The 17341-nt window shown below is 30.8% G+C and overlaps 1 protein-coding gene across 1 annotated transcript; it reads left to right on the top strand.

Annotated features, from left to right (window-relative positions):
* The first annotated feature begins 6484 nt into the window (after positions 1 to 6484).
* LOC8270381 (chaperone protein dnaJ 16) lies at positions 6485 to 11616 on the top strand. Its single transcript, XM_002520169.4, has 11 exons — positions 6485 to 6875; positions 7719 to 7842; positions 7971 to 8053; positions 8178 to 8289; positions 8369 to 8473; positions 9317 to 9367; positions 10128 to 10217; positions 10304 to 10412; positions 10519 to 10667; positions 10745 to 10798; positions 10904 to 11616. The coding sequence occupies exons 1-11, from the start codon at positions 6739 to 6741 to the stop codon at positions 11120 to 11122; spliced, it is 1233 nt and encodes a 410-aa protein (XP_002520215.2). The 5' UTR covers positions 6485 to 6738; the 3' UTR covers positions 11123 to 11616.
* Positions 11617 to 17341: the final 5725 nt, after the last annotated feature.

Raw genomic sequence — 17341 nt, forward strand, 5'->3', positions numbered from 1 at the left:
TTCGAATTATGGGTTAATAATGTTGCATGTGTCAGCCACTTAGGTTTTTATTTTTTCCAAAGTGCAATCCAACTAACTCCCTAATCTAATTTTACTAATCAAGATTCGAGTTTTGACCTTTTCATTTTTAATTGGATTATGTTGGACCGACCTTCTATAACCTAAAGAATATTATTATCCTTTTCTAATTGGAACTTTTCTATATCATTATTATTAAATTACAATCTTAAAAGAGTGTTTCATGACTCGTTAATCAATTATTTATTGCTTAACCTGCTCATGTGAATACTTTTATTTGTTTAATTAAAAATAAAAATTACTGGATTTTCTTTTCTTTTCTCATTTTCTCTAGTTTGAATGATTCTTCTCTGTGTTGTGAATGGTTTTTCTGGAAAGATTGGATTATCTGCCGAGATATATAGATTGGTTTTCCACTATGTTTATAGATTAATTATATTTTTAAGTATAATTTAAACATGATTAATTAACATGCACATAGATAATTTCACATTTTTTTTTATGTTTCTTTTTTAAAAAAAAATTATATCAGTTAAATATGTCTGAACATTCGACAGAAATATGAAGTTAATAGCATTTTACAAATAAAATCACCTCAAGAATATCACATAAAAAAATAATAATCTCAGCAGGAGCTTTAAAATAAATGTAAAAAGAAAAACGACCTTATCAATAACTTATTAATGAAAAAGATGGACTTTTTTTATTAATAATTTCTAAGTTGCTTAAAGAAAACAGAAGATTACTTGCAATGAGAGACTAATTCCTACAGTTGAAAAACCAAACTTTTATTATATTTGCACATTAAAAATCTCAAAATGAAATCCTTATTTCCAAATTTAACACATGGGAACAAACAGAAAGATCCATTGATTAAATATTATACTAACCTTTTTTTTCTTTTTCAACATTCTTCGTACTTAGACAGGTCAATGACTCGATGCATAAGCAAACAATGTATATAAATAATTTATTAATGAATAAAGAAAAGAACAACAATTATTAAATTTTGTCCCGTCGTAATAGATTAACAATAACGATATACAAGTATTATATAATTATTTATGTCCATGTTGCATGGATTTTAAAACCATGTTACTCTTTATAATTTGTATGTTCCACAGAATTGCTCTAATGAATCTAAGGTTTTTGTTTGTTTTTTCTGTCTTTTTTGAAAATTATATAAGTGAAGAAAATAATAATAATAATAATGATAGCATGAAGCGTATTAATCAGCATAATCAATTTTTAGTAGTTGAATGAATCCTCCTGGCGTGCTGCCTCCACCAACAAAATATTAATTCCTTATGTAAATAAGTTCTATAGAAGTAACATTAGAATGTAAAAACATATTAAACTGTGGACTATAATATATATATATATGCATTAGAGTATATCAAATGAGTTAACTACTTTATACGGTGCAATTAACGTAATATTATATTAAAATGCTTAGCTATGTGAGGATATTTTCTTGTTCAATGTTACAACAACATTTGGGGCTATTCGTGATTGCTTATATCTTCCCATTTGGTTACCATTTGTAGCATTAAAATATGAGAATTGTTATTTATTTCAATTAGAAAAGATGCTCAATTATTTACTTTTATTCCTAAAAGCTTAAACATTACTCTAAACAATGTGGTAGAAGTCATTAGATTTTATTTTTTTTATTCACTGCACAAAATAAAAGTAACTATCTTTTTACACTTGTTATAAAAATAAAATTTTACCTAGTAAAAAAATAGAGTCTTAAGCCCAAAAGCAATAGTTGTTGCATATTGCTTATTGGGTATTTAAGTTATCATTAGGCTTTTTCTTTGTATACTGATAATTTATACATATATTAGTTAAGTTTTTAAAAAGGTGTTTAGTTAAGATTTTGAGATGGGTCAGTTAAATTTTTAATATTTAATTATCTAATTTTATTGACGTATGTTAATTACAGAATTTACTAAAATATTGAAAAGATTTATTAACTAGAGAAATTTAATGTCATTCTATTTGATTTATATTATTAATTATGTTATTAGTTAAATTTATATATATAATTTATGAATTAAAAAATTTATTTTTATTTTTTAAAATTAAAAGAAAATGTTTATAATAAAAATCGGATTGCTGAAAGACAGAGAGCGTCGATATATCTCCCGAGAAAAGATACACAATCGAATGTATTTAAAACCCACAACACTTTAGCTGGGCCTAACATTTATGTATTGATAGAAAAAAGAAATCGGATATTTGGATTTCAAGATCATTTGGGGTCATTTATCTCTCAGATTCTTGAAACATTTCTCCCCTTCTTTTAATACCAACACCTAACTGTCGCGGCTGCTGCAAGAGTGAACTGATGGCCGTTTGATGATATATCCAGAAATCTGAGATCCTAGTCAACACTGGTTGGTGTTGGGTCAATTGTTTGTCCGAGCTTTTAAGGTAGAAAACACTGTCTGAACTATAAAAGGCCTAAAATCATTTCAAGACTAGAAAACAAAAAATGAACTCGATCAAATTGCTCATCATCTTTTTGCTGTGCCCCACGTGTCTCACCTACACCTGATAAAAAATCGGGCCAGAATCAAGCCTCTACCTGAGTAGGCCCAGTCCAACCCTATTGAATTATTTCAATTAAATTTTTTAATCAACCTCAGCTCATACCTAAAAAGTTATTATGTTATATATTCTGCTGGATTTACCGGGTGACTCTCCAAATAAATTATCTCAAGCAGACCCTCTTTTTTTTCAATTTAAATTCGATTTAATTACAGATCTAAATTTTTATTTTTCTTAAATGAATTTTAGACGGATAAATATAATCCTTACCTTACTTTTTAAGTATTACCAAAAAGAAGAGAAAAAAATCTTGCCATTCTCTTTAAGCGAATCCCATTAAAGTTATAATTATTGGCCAAACTTTTCTTCAATGATTTGACCAGAGACAACATTTGTTTGTAAGATCCATATTTGGGAAGGTAAAACAAGAGAGGCCAAAGGATAAAATTTCCATGAAGTGAAGGAAGTTGAGGAGGAAAGGAAGATGGCAACAAGGCCAGAGATTAAAAAACTGTAAATTTTGAGGTATTAAAGTTTTAATAAATAGATACACGTACGAGAGGGGCCAAAGGAAAATATGAAAACATATGTGGGTCTAATGCTTATTTATCAAAAAGTATCTTAAGGTTTAAAGTTACAAATTGATGGCAAAGCTGAGAGGCTATAAATAATGGAAAAAATGTATTAAATTATTTTATGTTTTTAATGTATTTTTTATTTTAAGATATGTAATTATTTTTTTATTTTTTTAATCCTGTGTGAATATAACCGTTAGCAAATAACAATCAAATTGTACCATAATATTAAGAAATTTTAACGTATTACACAATAGTCATTATTCTTCCAACTGCCACGATAATATTTATTAATGATGTTATACAATTTGACCTTTATTTATTAATAATTATATTCAAATTGTATTAAAATGACAAAATAAATCATTGAATTTAAAGTGAAAATATATTAATCTATAAATTAATTTATGCCTTAAATTATAATATTGTCTTTTGCTCAAACCAAACCCTTAAAAAAAACCTCAGTGATGATGAAAATGTGTCCCAATTGGTGGGATTCGGACAATCTTGAGACAGTATTGTGATTGTCGTTTTGATGATGAGTTGATTCTTAGAGCACACTTCAATAATATAAATGCAGCAAATTCCAGTCTTTGCGTATATAGTTGTTGGTGGATAATGATTCTCCTTATCGATCTCTTCATCCTCGACAATGACTTGTGACTTTGTTTGAAAGATGATGCCCCATCATCTACGAATATTACCATACAACATTGTTGAGCACATTCTTATTTTAAGCTTGTTTCAACCGAATATCACATAAAATTACCACCAATTTAATCATAATCTGCACCCAATTATAATGTTGACATCACACGAATACTATATTAGCACTGAATTAGTTCACTAATTTTTACTCAACTCCTGATGTATACATACATATGTATATAATGCCAAATGTAAAGTAGTACCCAACAAAAACAGAATCACTTTTCAGCTTTTCTTTATTTGTCGAAAATTCTCTTATTTTTATAATTTTTAGATAAATTGATTTCAACATATTTCAAAAGTTTTAAATTTTTATTTTATGAATTTCGGCAAATATTATATATTTTTCTACTTGCTAATAAAAAATTGATCTCAATAATGAGAAACACTTTTAGTAAACACTCAATAAGGGCTCCACACTGTGCAAGCATTGATTTTTCTATCATTTAACACCTATAAATTGAGCTGAACTTACCCAAGTGGCAGATATAATACTATGAAACATTCGTTTTTTGGTCTTTTCGGTATTAAAAGAAAATATTAGTTAAGTCTTTTGAAATCATTGTCATTTTCCATAGCTCACATAAACAACATTACATGACAATGCTAAATGGAAGAGACAAACAAAAACAGCAAAACGCTCGAGGCAGCTTATTGGTCTATCAGAGTTGGAACCTGGTTATATACTTTTTATTGGATAGATATTATGTGAAGAACATATTATATGATTGGGCTGAGCAATATATCACATTTTTTAACGAGCTTAATTATTTAAAGGTCAGATTTATATTTTTTTCTTTTCACCATTTTCATAGAAAAGTAACTCAACACCTACATAATGGAGAATTATAAAATTTTTATAATTTTTTTTTAAAAAAACTTCCGCTCTTAAAAAATTATTAATATTTATTCATTAAAATTAATTAATAATAAAATTAAAAGAAAAAGACCACCACTCCAAAAAAATAAAATCTTAATAGAAAAAAGAATAAAAGAGGAGAGGCGGTTTCCGATGGAATTAATTTTTATTATGAATAATGTCAATAAAAATGAGATTTGAACTCAAAAGAATTCTACATCTTAAAAAAGAAGTTAATTAGGCCCGAGTATCATCATATATTTGACAGCAAAGCTGTGCCCTTTCTGTTTTTGATTTATGATGATGGTCCAAAAGGGTATTATTACGCCATGTCATTTAATTCTTATAGGCACAATGAAACTAAACTTATGAATTTGATTGCAATTTTTGATCATTGTCGGCAAAACCAAGATGTAGACAAACCTTCAATTATTTATATGAGACCATTTTAATATCTTTCATTTTGTATTAATTGATATTAACATATTTTTAATGGCAATGGTAAAAGAAGGACCCTTTATAAATATTTGATTTTAATTGAACAATTAATTCAATCTTAAAAATGGTCAATTAGATTTTAAATATTCAATGAAAAAATAATCAATATATAATAGAGAAACAAAAGAAAAATGAAAAGTCATGATTATCTGATGATGAAAAATTAATACCAAGCATTGATTGCTATTTCTTTCAATAAAATTTCATGACCTTTTCAGCTTTGATTACGCCAATCGAACACTTCCTTTCTTTTCTCTCTATCATCTATGCTTTTTTCCCACTTTTTTTTTTTTTTTTTATTGGGTCTACCAAATTCAAACCCTCTCCACTCGTTTATTTCTAACTTCATTTTAGATTAGTTACACTCTCCTTATCTCCACCCCCCCGCGTGCCGAAAACCCGACCACTGCTTGCGGCACTTATCTATTCCACGCGCCAGATTCGCGTGCCCTCAATCGTTCTCTGTTTGTCTGCGATCTGTGATGTCATCTTATAAAAGGAAAGATAAAATATAATTTGTCATTTGACAAATTGATTAAAAAATATATTTTCCAATTTATTTTATTTTAGTAAATTCATATTCTTTTCTTTATAATCTCATTTCCTCACATGTAAATATATATTTCATAATAGGAATATAAAAAAAAGATATCTCATTTTTTATGATTAAATAAAAAATTAAAAAACGTGGCTTAATAGTAATATCTTAAATATATTATCTAATTTTATAATTAAACAAATACTATTAAATCTATTTATAATTTGTTATCTATTTTGCTGTTTGAGAAATTTTTTATATAATAAATATATAAAAAGTGAGACATTATTAATACCGGTCTTTTTCTAAGTTAACCCTAGGATTAAATTCACAAAAGAGCTATTGTACGACCACCTACTATTCCTAATCCTTTAAAATTTTCTTTTAAAAAGTGATGAAACTTGAGCCAAGACCTTTTAATTATATAATAGCAAATTTTACAAATTTAAACACATTCTTCTTTTCCATAGAGAATAAAAATACAATTCATTTGCACAACCAAACAAAGTCTTAACATACACTACAAAGAGCAAGAAAGGTATGACGCACAGGAATATAAAAACATTAAAACAAAAGAAAATTACCTCAAAGCAAAGCGCAGTACACGCGTGCGAATTACGCACAACGGCGCTATTTATCAAAAAGCATATCCGTTGTTTGAATTTATTAGAGAAGAGTACAAAATAAAATAACAAAAAAATAAAAAGAATTAACACCTAATTTCCCCTCCAATTTTATCGTTCATTTGTCTCTATCTTTCTCTCTCAAAAGCTCCAGCTCAGGAGAGGTCCCTTGGAGTCTTTCTCTCTCTAGGGTTTCTCTCTCCTCGCTTTTTTTTTTTTCCAAATAAAACTTTCTCTTAAATCAATATCAATTTTCTGAGAAAAGAGAGAAATGTTGAGACATAGAGATTTTTAGTTTTTTTTTTTTTCTGGAAAATTTATTTGAATTTTTTTGAATTTCAAATATAAGCGGTTGATTTGGAAATGCCGGCACGGCGGTCGAGGTCGGAGAACGACGATGAGAGACAGCAGCTCCGGCGGGACCCATACGAGGTTCTTGGCGTCTCCAGAAACTCCACTGACCAGGAAATCAAGACCGCCTACCGTAAAATGGCTCTCAAGTGTGTTTTAACTTTTTATTAACTCTGAAAATAAATTTAATGAAACAAAATGTTTTAGTGCTTGTTATTGAATGAATTGTTGTGAAAATTGAAGTAAAATATTTGTTTGTTTGGTAGAAGCTATTTAGAATTTTGCAAGAAAAAAAAAAAAAAAAAAGGAAGAAGAGTTGTTAGCTTTACAATTTTGTTAATTTAGTTGCTGTATTTCACTTAAGAATTTCTTTTATTGAAAATTTAAGATTTGACTTATTTAGAGAACTAAGAAGTAAAACTTTTAGCTCCATTTCACTCAATTGGTGTATCGAGGATAAATAGGGTAGATGGCTAGACAGTATAATTGTTGAACCGGTGATCTGAGATTTTCAAATGGAGCCAGGGATTATGATGTTAGATTAGTATATTTTGATGGGGAGCCCTATAACCTTTTCTACCTAGTTTTTTTTAAGATATAGGTGCTTGTGTTCTTAACCTCGTCAACCTTTGCAAATTTCAGTGCAACAATATATTACTAGTATTGATAGGATATTCAATTTCCTTGTAGCTTCAGCTTAATGGGGTTATAGATGATGTATCATGCTAAGCTGGAACCTTTAGTTTCATAGACAATGTGATTGAAGATAACATTATATGTTGAATATTATTCATTGAAAGGGGTCAAAAGGAAAAACAAGGTCATAAACTCTTTTAGAGCGTTGGTTTGATTTGAAGTGAAGTATCCTGCATGCAATCGAATGGAGCAAGAGAGACTTGTTATATATTTTATTCCAGTTTATTTCTTTTCCATTATTAATGTTGTCCTTGTGCTAAGTAAGGATTAAATTCTCTTAAATTGTACTTTTTCAGGTACCATCCTGACAAGAATGCAAATGATCCTGAAGCAGCTGATATGTTCAAAGAAGTTACATTTTCTTATAATATCTTGTCTGATCCGGACAAACGACGCCAGTATGACTCAGCTGGTTTTGAGGTGAGTATCCAGGCAAATGACTAGCATTCAAGCTTTTTAGATGATTGGAAGCTCATTTGTGTACTTTCTCAATTCCATGTTTTGCTATGGCAGTTTAGTCCTAAGCATGATCTTTATGCTGTTATCAGGCTGTTGAATCAGAAAGTCAAGAATTAGAGTTAGATCTGTCGAGCTTGGGCACTGTGAACACTATGTTTGCAGCACTTTTTAGGTAGGTTTTATCATGAATTTTTGCTGTTTCCTTCAATCTCATGCGCACTCTCTCCCTCTATAAACAGTTCCTATTTTTAGTACATATGCTGATTTGTGGGGTTATACTATTGGTTATATATTAGTAAACTTGGCGTGCCAATTAAGACCACTGTATCAGCAACTGTCTTAGAGGAGGCACTTAATGGCGTGGTCTCTATTCGTCCACTTCTGGTCGGCCAGCATATTTCTAGGAAGGTTAGGAATTGATATTCCTGTCAAGTATCTTTTTTAGTAATGTGCTAGGGCTCATTGGTAACTTTACATTTTCAAGCAGGTTGAAAAGCAATGTGCTCACTTCTATTCTGTCACAATAACAGAGGAGGAAGCAAGAGCTGGATTTGTCTGTCGAGTGCAATCATCTGACAAGAGCAAGTTCAAGGTTTGTGTAAAATTATAAACCTCTGGTCCTAGCATATTATTAGAACTGCTGCCACAATGCCAGTTGAATATGTTCAAACTTCGATGACTTCCTATCTTTTGCATGCTAAATATTACATTCTTTTAGAACAAGGGATTTTAGTATCTTTGAGGGATCTAACCATATACAAGACATGGGTTGCAAGTATTATCATTTTTGGGTAGAAAGTAGACACTATCTAAAGTAATGTTGGTACTTCTTCAATGTCTTTGGTCTCACACTTGTTTATTGCATTATATGCTACATTTGATCAGAACAGGGAAGTAAGCTAACTTGATATCCAGCTTGTGAGATACACTAATTTAATACAAAGCTACATTTAGGAGGCCTTCTGCTTTTGTACTTTATCTGTAGTATTGATTGGATTTATCGCAGGTTTTCTTCTAATTTTACTTTTCTTTACATGTCTACTCTGCCTTTGCATATTATTCTTACTTGTAAAGAGGGAAATAAGACTTTGTGTTTTTAAGGCTTGTTATAATTCTAAATGATGCATTGTTCTCTTCAATTGCTTGGGTATTCAATGGCTTTGCATTACAAGAGCATATTTAACTTTGTAGTTACGAGCATCTTATCAATATACCAATTCAACCGCCTTTCCCGTATCTTTGGCCATTGTTGCATTATTTGCTCTCCACTAACCAATTTTGAGATATCCAACATTTCCTTTTTCCATCTCGAATGGTTTCTACATCAAAGTTTGCTGTGTTCCTGATACCATGTACTAAAATATTGCTCTTGTGAGACTCTTTTATGCTCATGCATAATGGCTACGAGTCTTACTAGTTGATTACCTTTCTGCAGTTGTTGTATTTTGATCAAGAAGAGAATGGTGGTCTCAGCCTTGCTCTACAGGTACAAAGCACTTGTGGATTCTTAGGTGTTTTTTTTTTCAAATCAAAATCCCACAATTCAGTTACTTTCACTTATTTTAGGGCCTTTTCATGTGCTGTTACTTGTTAGGACAGCTAACTCAGGGTGTTTAGGCATCTTCTTAGCACTAAATAGAATTTTCTTTTTCCTTTTTAAAGTGTCGGCCCTTTAAATCCCCCAGTTATATGTTCTGTAAAAAGTCTGCCATTCAATGAGGATTTTGTTTTTTGCAGGAATTGTTTGCTCACTTTTCTTTTGGATATTGTATCTGGATATTGTATCTAATAGTTTTAGTTCCTTATTATATGTGTTGCTCTATCTTTTTCTCTCTCCATACTGAGGAGGAGTTTTTCCTGCACACTTATTTACCTCTCCTCTTCTATAAGAAATGCGACGGTCCAGCACAGATTTTTCTACTCAGATTTACATCTGGTTTATAAATCATCAAAACTCGGGTTCTTCCCTGGTCTTTCATCATCAAAACATAAGAGAATTCTTGGTCTTGGTTCTCGTATTCACTGCTCGACTTTTCTTTCTGCTCCCAAATTATCCACTTCATTATCATTAAATTTATGACATCTTTATGACTCATAAGATAACTATTCTACAAGCGTTCAAGTGTCATATGATAAAAGACTGCTTCTAGGTTTAGCTTGTCAATTCTAACTCTGTTGTTTTTATAATTAAATTGATTTTCCATATCTAACTGTCCTTTGTTGTACTTTTCAACTTTTGCATGTAGGAAGACAGTTCTAAAACTGGAAAAGTGACATCTGCTGGAATGTATTTTCTTTGTTTTCCTGTTTATCGGTTAGATCAGACAGTCAACTCGGTAAGCCAGTGATGGTAAAATGCTTGCTGTGAATTTTTTATCTTTCAGTTTGCTCACTGTTCTCCATTTTGTTTTTGTGGCTTCAGATTGCAGCTGCAAAGGATGCAGATGCTGCCTTCTTCAAAAAACTGGATGGGTTTCAGCCATGTGAAATAACTGAACTGAAGGCTGGCACCCACATTTTTGCCGTCTATGGTCAGTTCTAAAATCATTCTTGCTCTTTTCAGTTTGCTGTACTTGATCATGTATTTGGATGAAATTGATTGTAACATTTATATTCTGGCTTCTTTCTTCCTTCAAGGTGACAATTTTTTCAAGAGTGCAAGTTATTCAGTGGAAGCTCTTTCTGCCGCATCCTTTACAGAAGAAAAGGCAAATCTTAGAGCTGTTGAAGCACAGATTCTTGCAAAAAGGGTAGAAATATCGAAGTTTGAAACTGAATACAGAGAGGTGTGCACTTAACTTGAGCACTGTATATCAAAGTATATTACCTCTTTTTTGCTAAGTTTTACTCTGATTGTTGACAGGTGTTGGCACAATTTACAGAGATGACAAGTAGATACGCACAAGAAATGCAAGAGGTGAGTTACCTGTGATAATTTTGTTCCTATGCGCCATATGAAGAATGAGGTTGAAATGTGTTGATAGTCTCTAATATTAAATATCCTTAATATTTGTTTATGCAGATTGATGAGCTTCTTAAACAAAGGAATGAAATACATGCCTCATACACAATTGCTCCTCCAATGAAGCGGAGTACAAGTAGGAGCAGGAGTAAGGGTCCCTTAAGGGAGACCAAAGAAGATGGACAATTGAGAGATAAGAAACCTTCAAATAGGGACAGAACTAAGAAAAAGAAATGGTTCAATATCCACTTAAAAGTTGACAAGAGAAAGCCTTGCTAGAACCGAAGATGCGGTAAGATCTAGGGTTGATATTCTTTTTCCTCTATTTCAGCTGAATCATATAAAGTGGAATTAATACATCAACTTTTTCTGATGGGTTGGTGGCCGTGCAAAGCAATATTATGAGGTTAAGCAATTTCTTGGCCGCATATTATTGATTAAGGATGAAGTGCAGACGAATATTGCAGTGGAAATGCTTCATTGCTCCAGCTTGTCAAAGGATGACAAATTGACAACAGCTCATTGTTATTGTAAAATTCCTTCGTTTTCTTTTCTGAGTTACAATTTCTTGTTGCATGGCGTCAATCATTTTCCATTTTGCAAGCAAGCAACACCTGTAAATTGCATAACTTATGTCAAGAACTTTTCGTTAGCTAGGAGGGGAAATGAAAAGAGTTGCCACTTTTTGCATGCTGACGTGGTTTGTACTGCCCGAGCACAGGACAGTGATCTTTTAGTAGTTATATCACTTTTGCCTCTTTTTGTTTTCTTTAGAGGAATGTCACTTTTGCTTCAGCCCTCATTAAAACATGTAATTTCCAAGTTTTAAAATCTAAGGCTAATGCCAAAGATGAGATAATGCGTACACATACAAAGAAGAAAATATGAAGTCACGGATTATATTAATTAGATTTATTTAATTAGTTTAAAAATATGATTAATATGCTACTTTTTTATATAATAACTCACTATTTAATTAAGTAAATGAAATACTTGCTATTTAAATTGTATGCTTTCAGTTATTATATATTGATATTTTTTGGTATGTACATTTGGGAAAGGGAAATGGGTACACTTTTGCTCTTTAAATAAATTTTCGGCCAATTACCTTACCAAATGTCTTTTTCCTGTTATTTTGGCCCCTCACTAAACGTGGGACTTTACACTGCTAACAAGTAATGTATTGACAATTTCTTTTAGCTGAGATGGGACCCGTATATGTACTGCACACTACCCTCATTGAAAAGGATTATTGACTAATACAAACATCTTTAGTATTTAACTAAATTAATTAGATTGAGAAAATGACATGTCGTTCTCTCTATCTATCTCTCTCTCTCTCTCTCTCTCCCTATATTTGTATTTTAAAGTAACCAAAACAAGATAAATTGATTCTCAATTTGCTTCTCTTATCTCTCGCTTAAGCATTTTCTACATCTCTTTCTTCTTCTTTACCAATTTTCTTTTACCTTTTTGTGGATTGAGATCTGCATTCATTTGAAGTTTGTTGTGGTCTCGTTTTCTATAAGCATCAAGAAATGAGAGACCCATTTTCAAAAGAAGTTTATGTTTATGAGAGAACTCCTTTGTTAAGGTTGTGTATTTGCTTTAGTACTACAAATAAATCTGTAACGCTATAGTAGGATTTTTCATTCTTCATACATTATTGGATGGCGAACGATGAAGGGTTTCTAGGTTTACACTACTGAAACTAAAGAAACATAAAGTGTGTATAGGAGCAAGAGTGATGCCAAAAGAATTGAACAAGGCTGTGTTGATTTTATTATTTTATTTAAATGCATCTATTTTGATTCAATATCTAGACGGGTCCCCTATCTTAATGTTCTGCTAGTTATGAGAAAATGGGTCAGTTTGTCCATGTTAGCATTCATAGACGGTGTTACACGCCGTTTTCTTTTCTATTGAAAAGAGGGGCCAATGTAACAAAAGATAAAAACATATTTTTCAAGTAAAATGTCTCTAAAAGTAGTTAAGGCACGTATTTGTACCTTGAGGCTAAGTTTAGGAATAGAAATGTACCTTTTTCCCTTTGGAATATAGGACCTTTCAAGAAGTGTAAATAAGTTTCTTGTTTGGTTTGTACTATCCTATTAATCTTTCAGGTTATTTGTTAATTTTTGAATATGTACACCTGCGTGTCAAAATTTTGATATATATTTTTTTAAATTTATGTTTATTAATTCAGTACTGAATGCTCATTAATTTATGTTCATTAAATATATTAATGAATATGGTATTCATTAATAATGAATATTCTATATTACAAAAATATTTTAATATGCATCATAAAACTAATAAATTTGACTTTCGTAAAGAATCAATATCATTTTTATATGAAAATAAATATTTTATAATAATTTAAAAATATATATATAAATTTATAACCACTGGATTAACAATAACAAATTCATGAAGTATAGATCATAAATGATAGATATTTTTTATTATAATGAATATTTAAAAATTAATTTTTATAAAATATAAAAATATTTATTTAATATATATTTAAAATATGTAATATTAATTCTGATAATTTATTTTATTATAAATTTAAATACAAATAAAAAGAAAACTGAATAAGCGGCAGTGATGTTCCGCACGTATCCCAGCCTCCGGCCCACATGCACAGGGGTGCGGGAAATAATTTGCCATTTTAGACCCCTAAAAGACAATTAGATATCAAATTTTGAAATTTAATTGAATCATAGTTTAGATTTAGCTGACTTAAAAAAATGTACAGTAACTAGTTACCATTTTTGAATAAAAATAAAGGAATTATGTGTAGGTAGCCGAAAGGCCCATAATGAAATGGTCTTCCTTCACATCCACATAATAATTTGGTGTGACGTCAAATTCTGTCCACGTAATTCTGCTCCTTCCTTGTTGACATCATGTGAAAATTTACTTTAATAATTAAAATATTAATATATTAAATTAATAAATAATTAATATATATTTATTAATTTTAAATAATAAAATATATATCAATTATTTAATATTAAAATATAAAATATTTATATATATATATATATGTCAGTCTCTAATAAATTATAATATATACATAGATTCTAAAAAAAAAAATCTCTTAATTAATATTTTAATGGGCGTAAAACCCTTTTCTCGGTGTAGCCACGACTATGATGTGTAAAATTGATTGTTGCTAACTCTAAAGTAATATTGGATGGAATTGCAGATATTCTTCTAATCTAACCAATTCAAAGAAGAAAAGAAGAGAAAGTTTTTGCGCATGAAAACAGAAGAATCTGAAAGCATGCATGAATTCCACGAAAAACATGCGAGTAAATTTTACCTGAAAAGCTGAATAATTGCATTTCCTGGTAACGTCATATCACATGCATCTTGAAGCGCAACGAAATGGCCTGCCATCTGGAAATTGGTCACTTCCCAAGAAACCACCACTTTGAATTTGTCTGCTTGTTCCACAGAACAAAGCACATGGCTCCCTTATTATTGTACTTTGTATTTTTCTTACTTTTTTATAGTCTATCTTCCTACTGTGAGAAGAGAGAGAGAGAGTATCTTATTTGTACGTTCCTTGGTCTCCTTTTCCTTTTAACATAACCGGAATAGGCTACTGATTTGTTCTCATCATTTGTTCCATTATTTAATTGGATATATAACTGATACGAACCAATAGTTGGATAATAAAGAGATTAGGATTGAAGGGTCAGTTCTAAATAGCCTGAATGGTATCCATACTGTGTAAGTAAAAACACTTTGAAAACGTTTCATTCATCATAAGCCACCTCATTCTCACATCATTTAACAAGAGTCACGTTATTTATTGTTAAAAAATCTTAGTCATTTATAAATTCTATTAAATAATAAATCCCACAAACGGTTCACTTTTAACCGTTAAGAAAAATAAGTGAGACGACTTGTATTTAATATTTTTATAGAATATTAATTCTTATTTAAAGTGCTCTATCATTCCATTTGAGTTCAATAATTTTGATTCGAAATAAAAACAAAAACATGACAGTCAAAAAGAAATTTGGTTAAATTGATAGGAGAAAGCTTCCAATTCCACCTACACCTTTTACAATAAAATTCGAATCTATGGCGAACCGCGCAAGATCGTGAAGTGGAGCCCCAAAGTGGGCGACGAAAAATGGGAACACCATTTAATCTAATGAAATGACAACCCAATAGGGTCAACTTGCTCCACTTATTACCTAATATCGTAAATGCCAAATTCGTTTTTTCATCTTCTTATGTAACCGAAATATATGTAAAAGAAAAAAGAAAAAAAAACGTGTCCCAAATAGTGGTAAGGGCTGCATGTCACGTTGAGAACCACTAGAAAAAAAAAAAGAAAACATCAAATAATGCACACAACTCTCTTCATTGCAGTATGTTTGAAGCCATTGCATATATGGATAAAAAGAAATGAATGATTTAATTGGACGCCACCTCCTCATCTCCCATATTTCAACTCTCAAAACAACACACAAAAGGTTTCAAATTTCTCTAGATAATATTACTGTGTTTAAATCCAATGTGATGCACGACATTTATTCATTTCATTTTTATGAGATAAAATCAAGCCTTCTTTTACAAATATAAAACCCCTATAATCTTTCTAATTTAGTGGTTTCTTTTCTTGACTAATTTTTTATTTGCTCTTTCCTATTCAAGAGTCGAAGTTTATTGCTTTTTTCTCATTTTAGTGCATGAGAACTTCGTAAACTGAGTAGTAAAATAATATATTTTCTTTACATGGATAAATTATATATTAAAATCTAAGTCATATTTGACAAATGTATAATGACAAAACTGGCATCAACTAGCAATCATTCTATGGAAGGTCTGGCTGGGGCGAAACGAGGCGATCCGTTTGAATTCCAGGACCGATGCAGAGGACCTTATAGCAGATTATACCAATGCCACGCCAGCTGACTAATCCCCCAAGCAACAAGGTGAGAAGGATTGACCAGCATTGGTCTGCCCCGATGCTAGGTAAGCTCAGGATTAGAAGTTTCTCCCAAGTCCCCAGCAAGGTGGAGCCCTAATTCTGGCAACCATAGTCACAGCCATCTTAACTCATGAGAACCTGTTATCAGAATGTGGTCCTATCTCAGATGATATTTTCAAGCTGCTTGTTTATCTATAGATAAGGGAATCAGGGTAGGTGGCATCTGTTTTTCTCCATTTAATACTAATGCATTATTATATAATTTTTCTTTAGAAAAAAAAGAAAAGAAAAGATTTACCCTATCTACGGAGAGTAATCTTTTTGGCCTAATAATAATGGCACTGACTGTATTCAGCGCCTAGTCCTGAAAGGAGTCTCGAGCAGTGCTGTACCTTTACTTGTTGGCATGAATTCCTTCTAAAGAAAATGGCTTCGTTGAATTAGATTTAGAGCTTTATGTGAAGATCTTTTTTGGAATTTAATTGGTAAGATTTAAATACCGACTCCCACGCCTAAAACGATTTCGTTTTTGTTTTTATTCTTTCATGAAGAGGTTATTTAGCTTTATTTATAACTATGTTGTCTTGGTAAGATTTACCATTAAATGAAATTTAAAAAAGGAATTCTTTCCCTGGATATGTATTTTTAAGTTAAATGTGAAATCATGAGGTAATAGCCTAGTGTATTTTAAACTGTATTATTCTCTTTCTTTCTTCTACCAAAATTTCAATTTTAACTTGATACCCAATTTTCAATGTTTTTATGCTTAGGCGGCATGCAAAACTACATTTAGATGCGATCGAATTATAAAAACTGAAGCCATATTCTTCGACATCAGTTGACTTATACGTGGAGTAGTATTTGTGGTTACGGTCCAGAATCGCAGTACGAGTTGATAGAATAGTCAGAATTGGGAGGAAGAAGAAAATATAAAAATATACAAAAGTGACTTCAGCTCGCCTCAGCCATCGATGGTGTTCAACAAATAATGAATCTTCCGTCTAATATCTACTTCCACGATTGAAGGCAGTCATTTGTTTAAGAGAAAGAAAAGATTAAGAATATGCTGGTGTATTAAATTGTCATGTATCTCTGTAAAGGGCATAAATATATACCTCTATATTTTCTTACAGAATAGAGAATGCTATTTTTCTTGGCAGCTGAATTCTCATAGATTTCAGATGACCCAACTGACACTGTATATTTTACAGCTGAAAAGCCTAAAAAATACCCAAAAAAGAGAACAACTTAGTAGAGTTACAAAAGTGAAATAGTTTGGTTTAATATAAGTAAAATATAATAAGATGCGCAGAAACTCCATTCATATGGAAGAAAAAGAAGAAAATTCTCTTTCATCATTGATTGTTTGAAAATAATAATAAGAATATAATTTTGAATCACATGTGAATTGGCTGTCGCAGTTTTAGATATGATTTTAAAACTACCTTTGAATTTTCTTCCGTGCAAAAAACGCAGTATAAGAAAAACAAAAAGAAGAAGAGAACAAAAACGTGATAAAATTGGAAACAACAGCTCAACAG

This window comes from Ricinus communis, chromosome 1, assembly GCF_019578655.1.
Source record: "Ricinus communis isolate WT05 ecotype wild-type chromosome 1, ASM1957865v1, whole genome shotgun sequence".
NCBI lineage: Eukaryota > Viridiplantae > Streptophyta > Magnoliopsida > Malpighiales > Euphorbiaceae > Ricinus > Ricinus communis.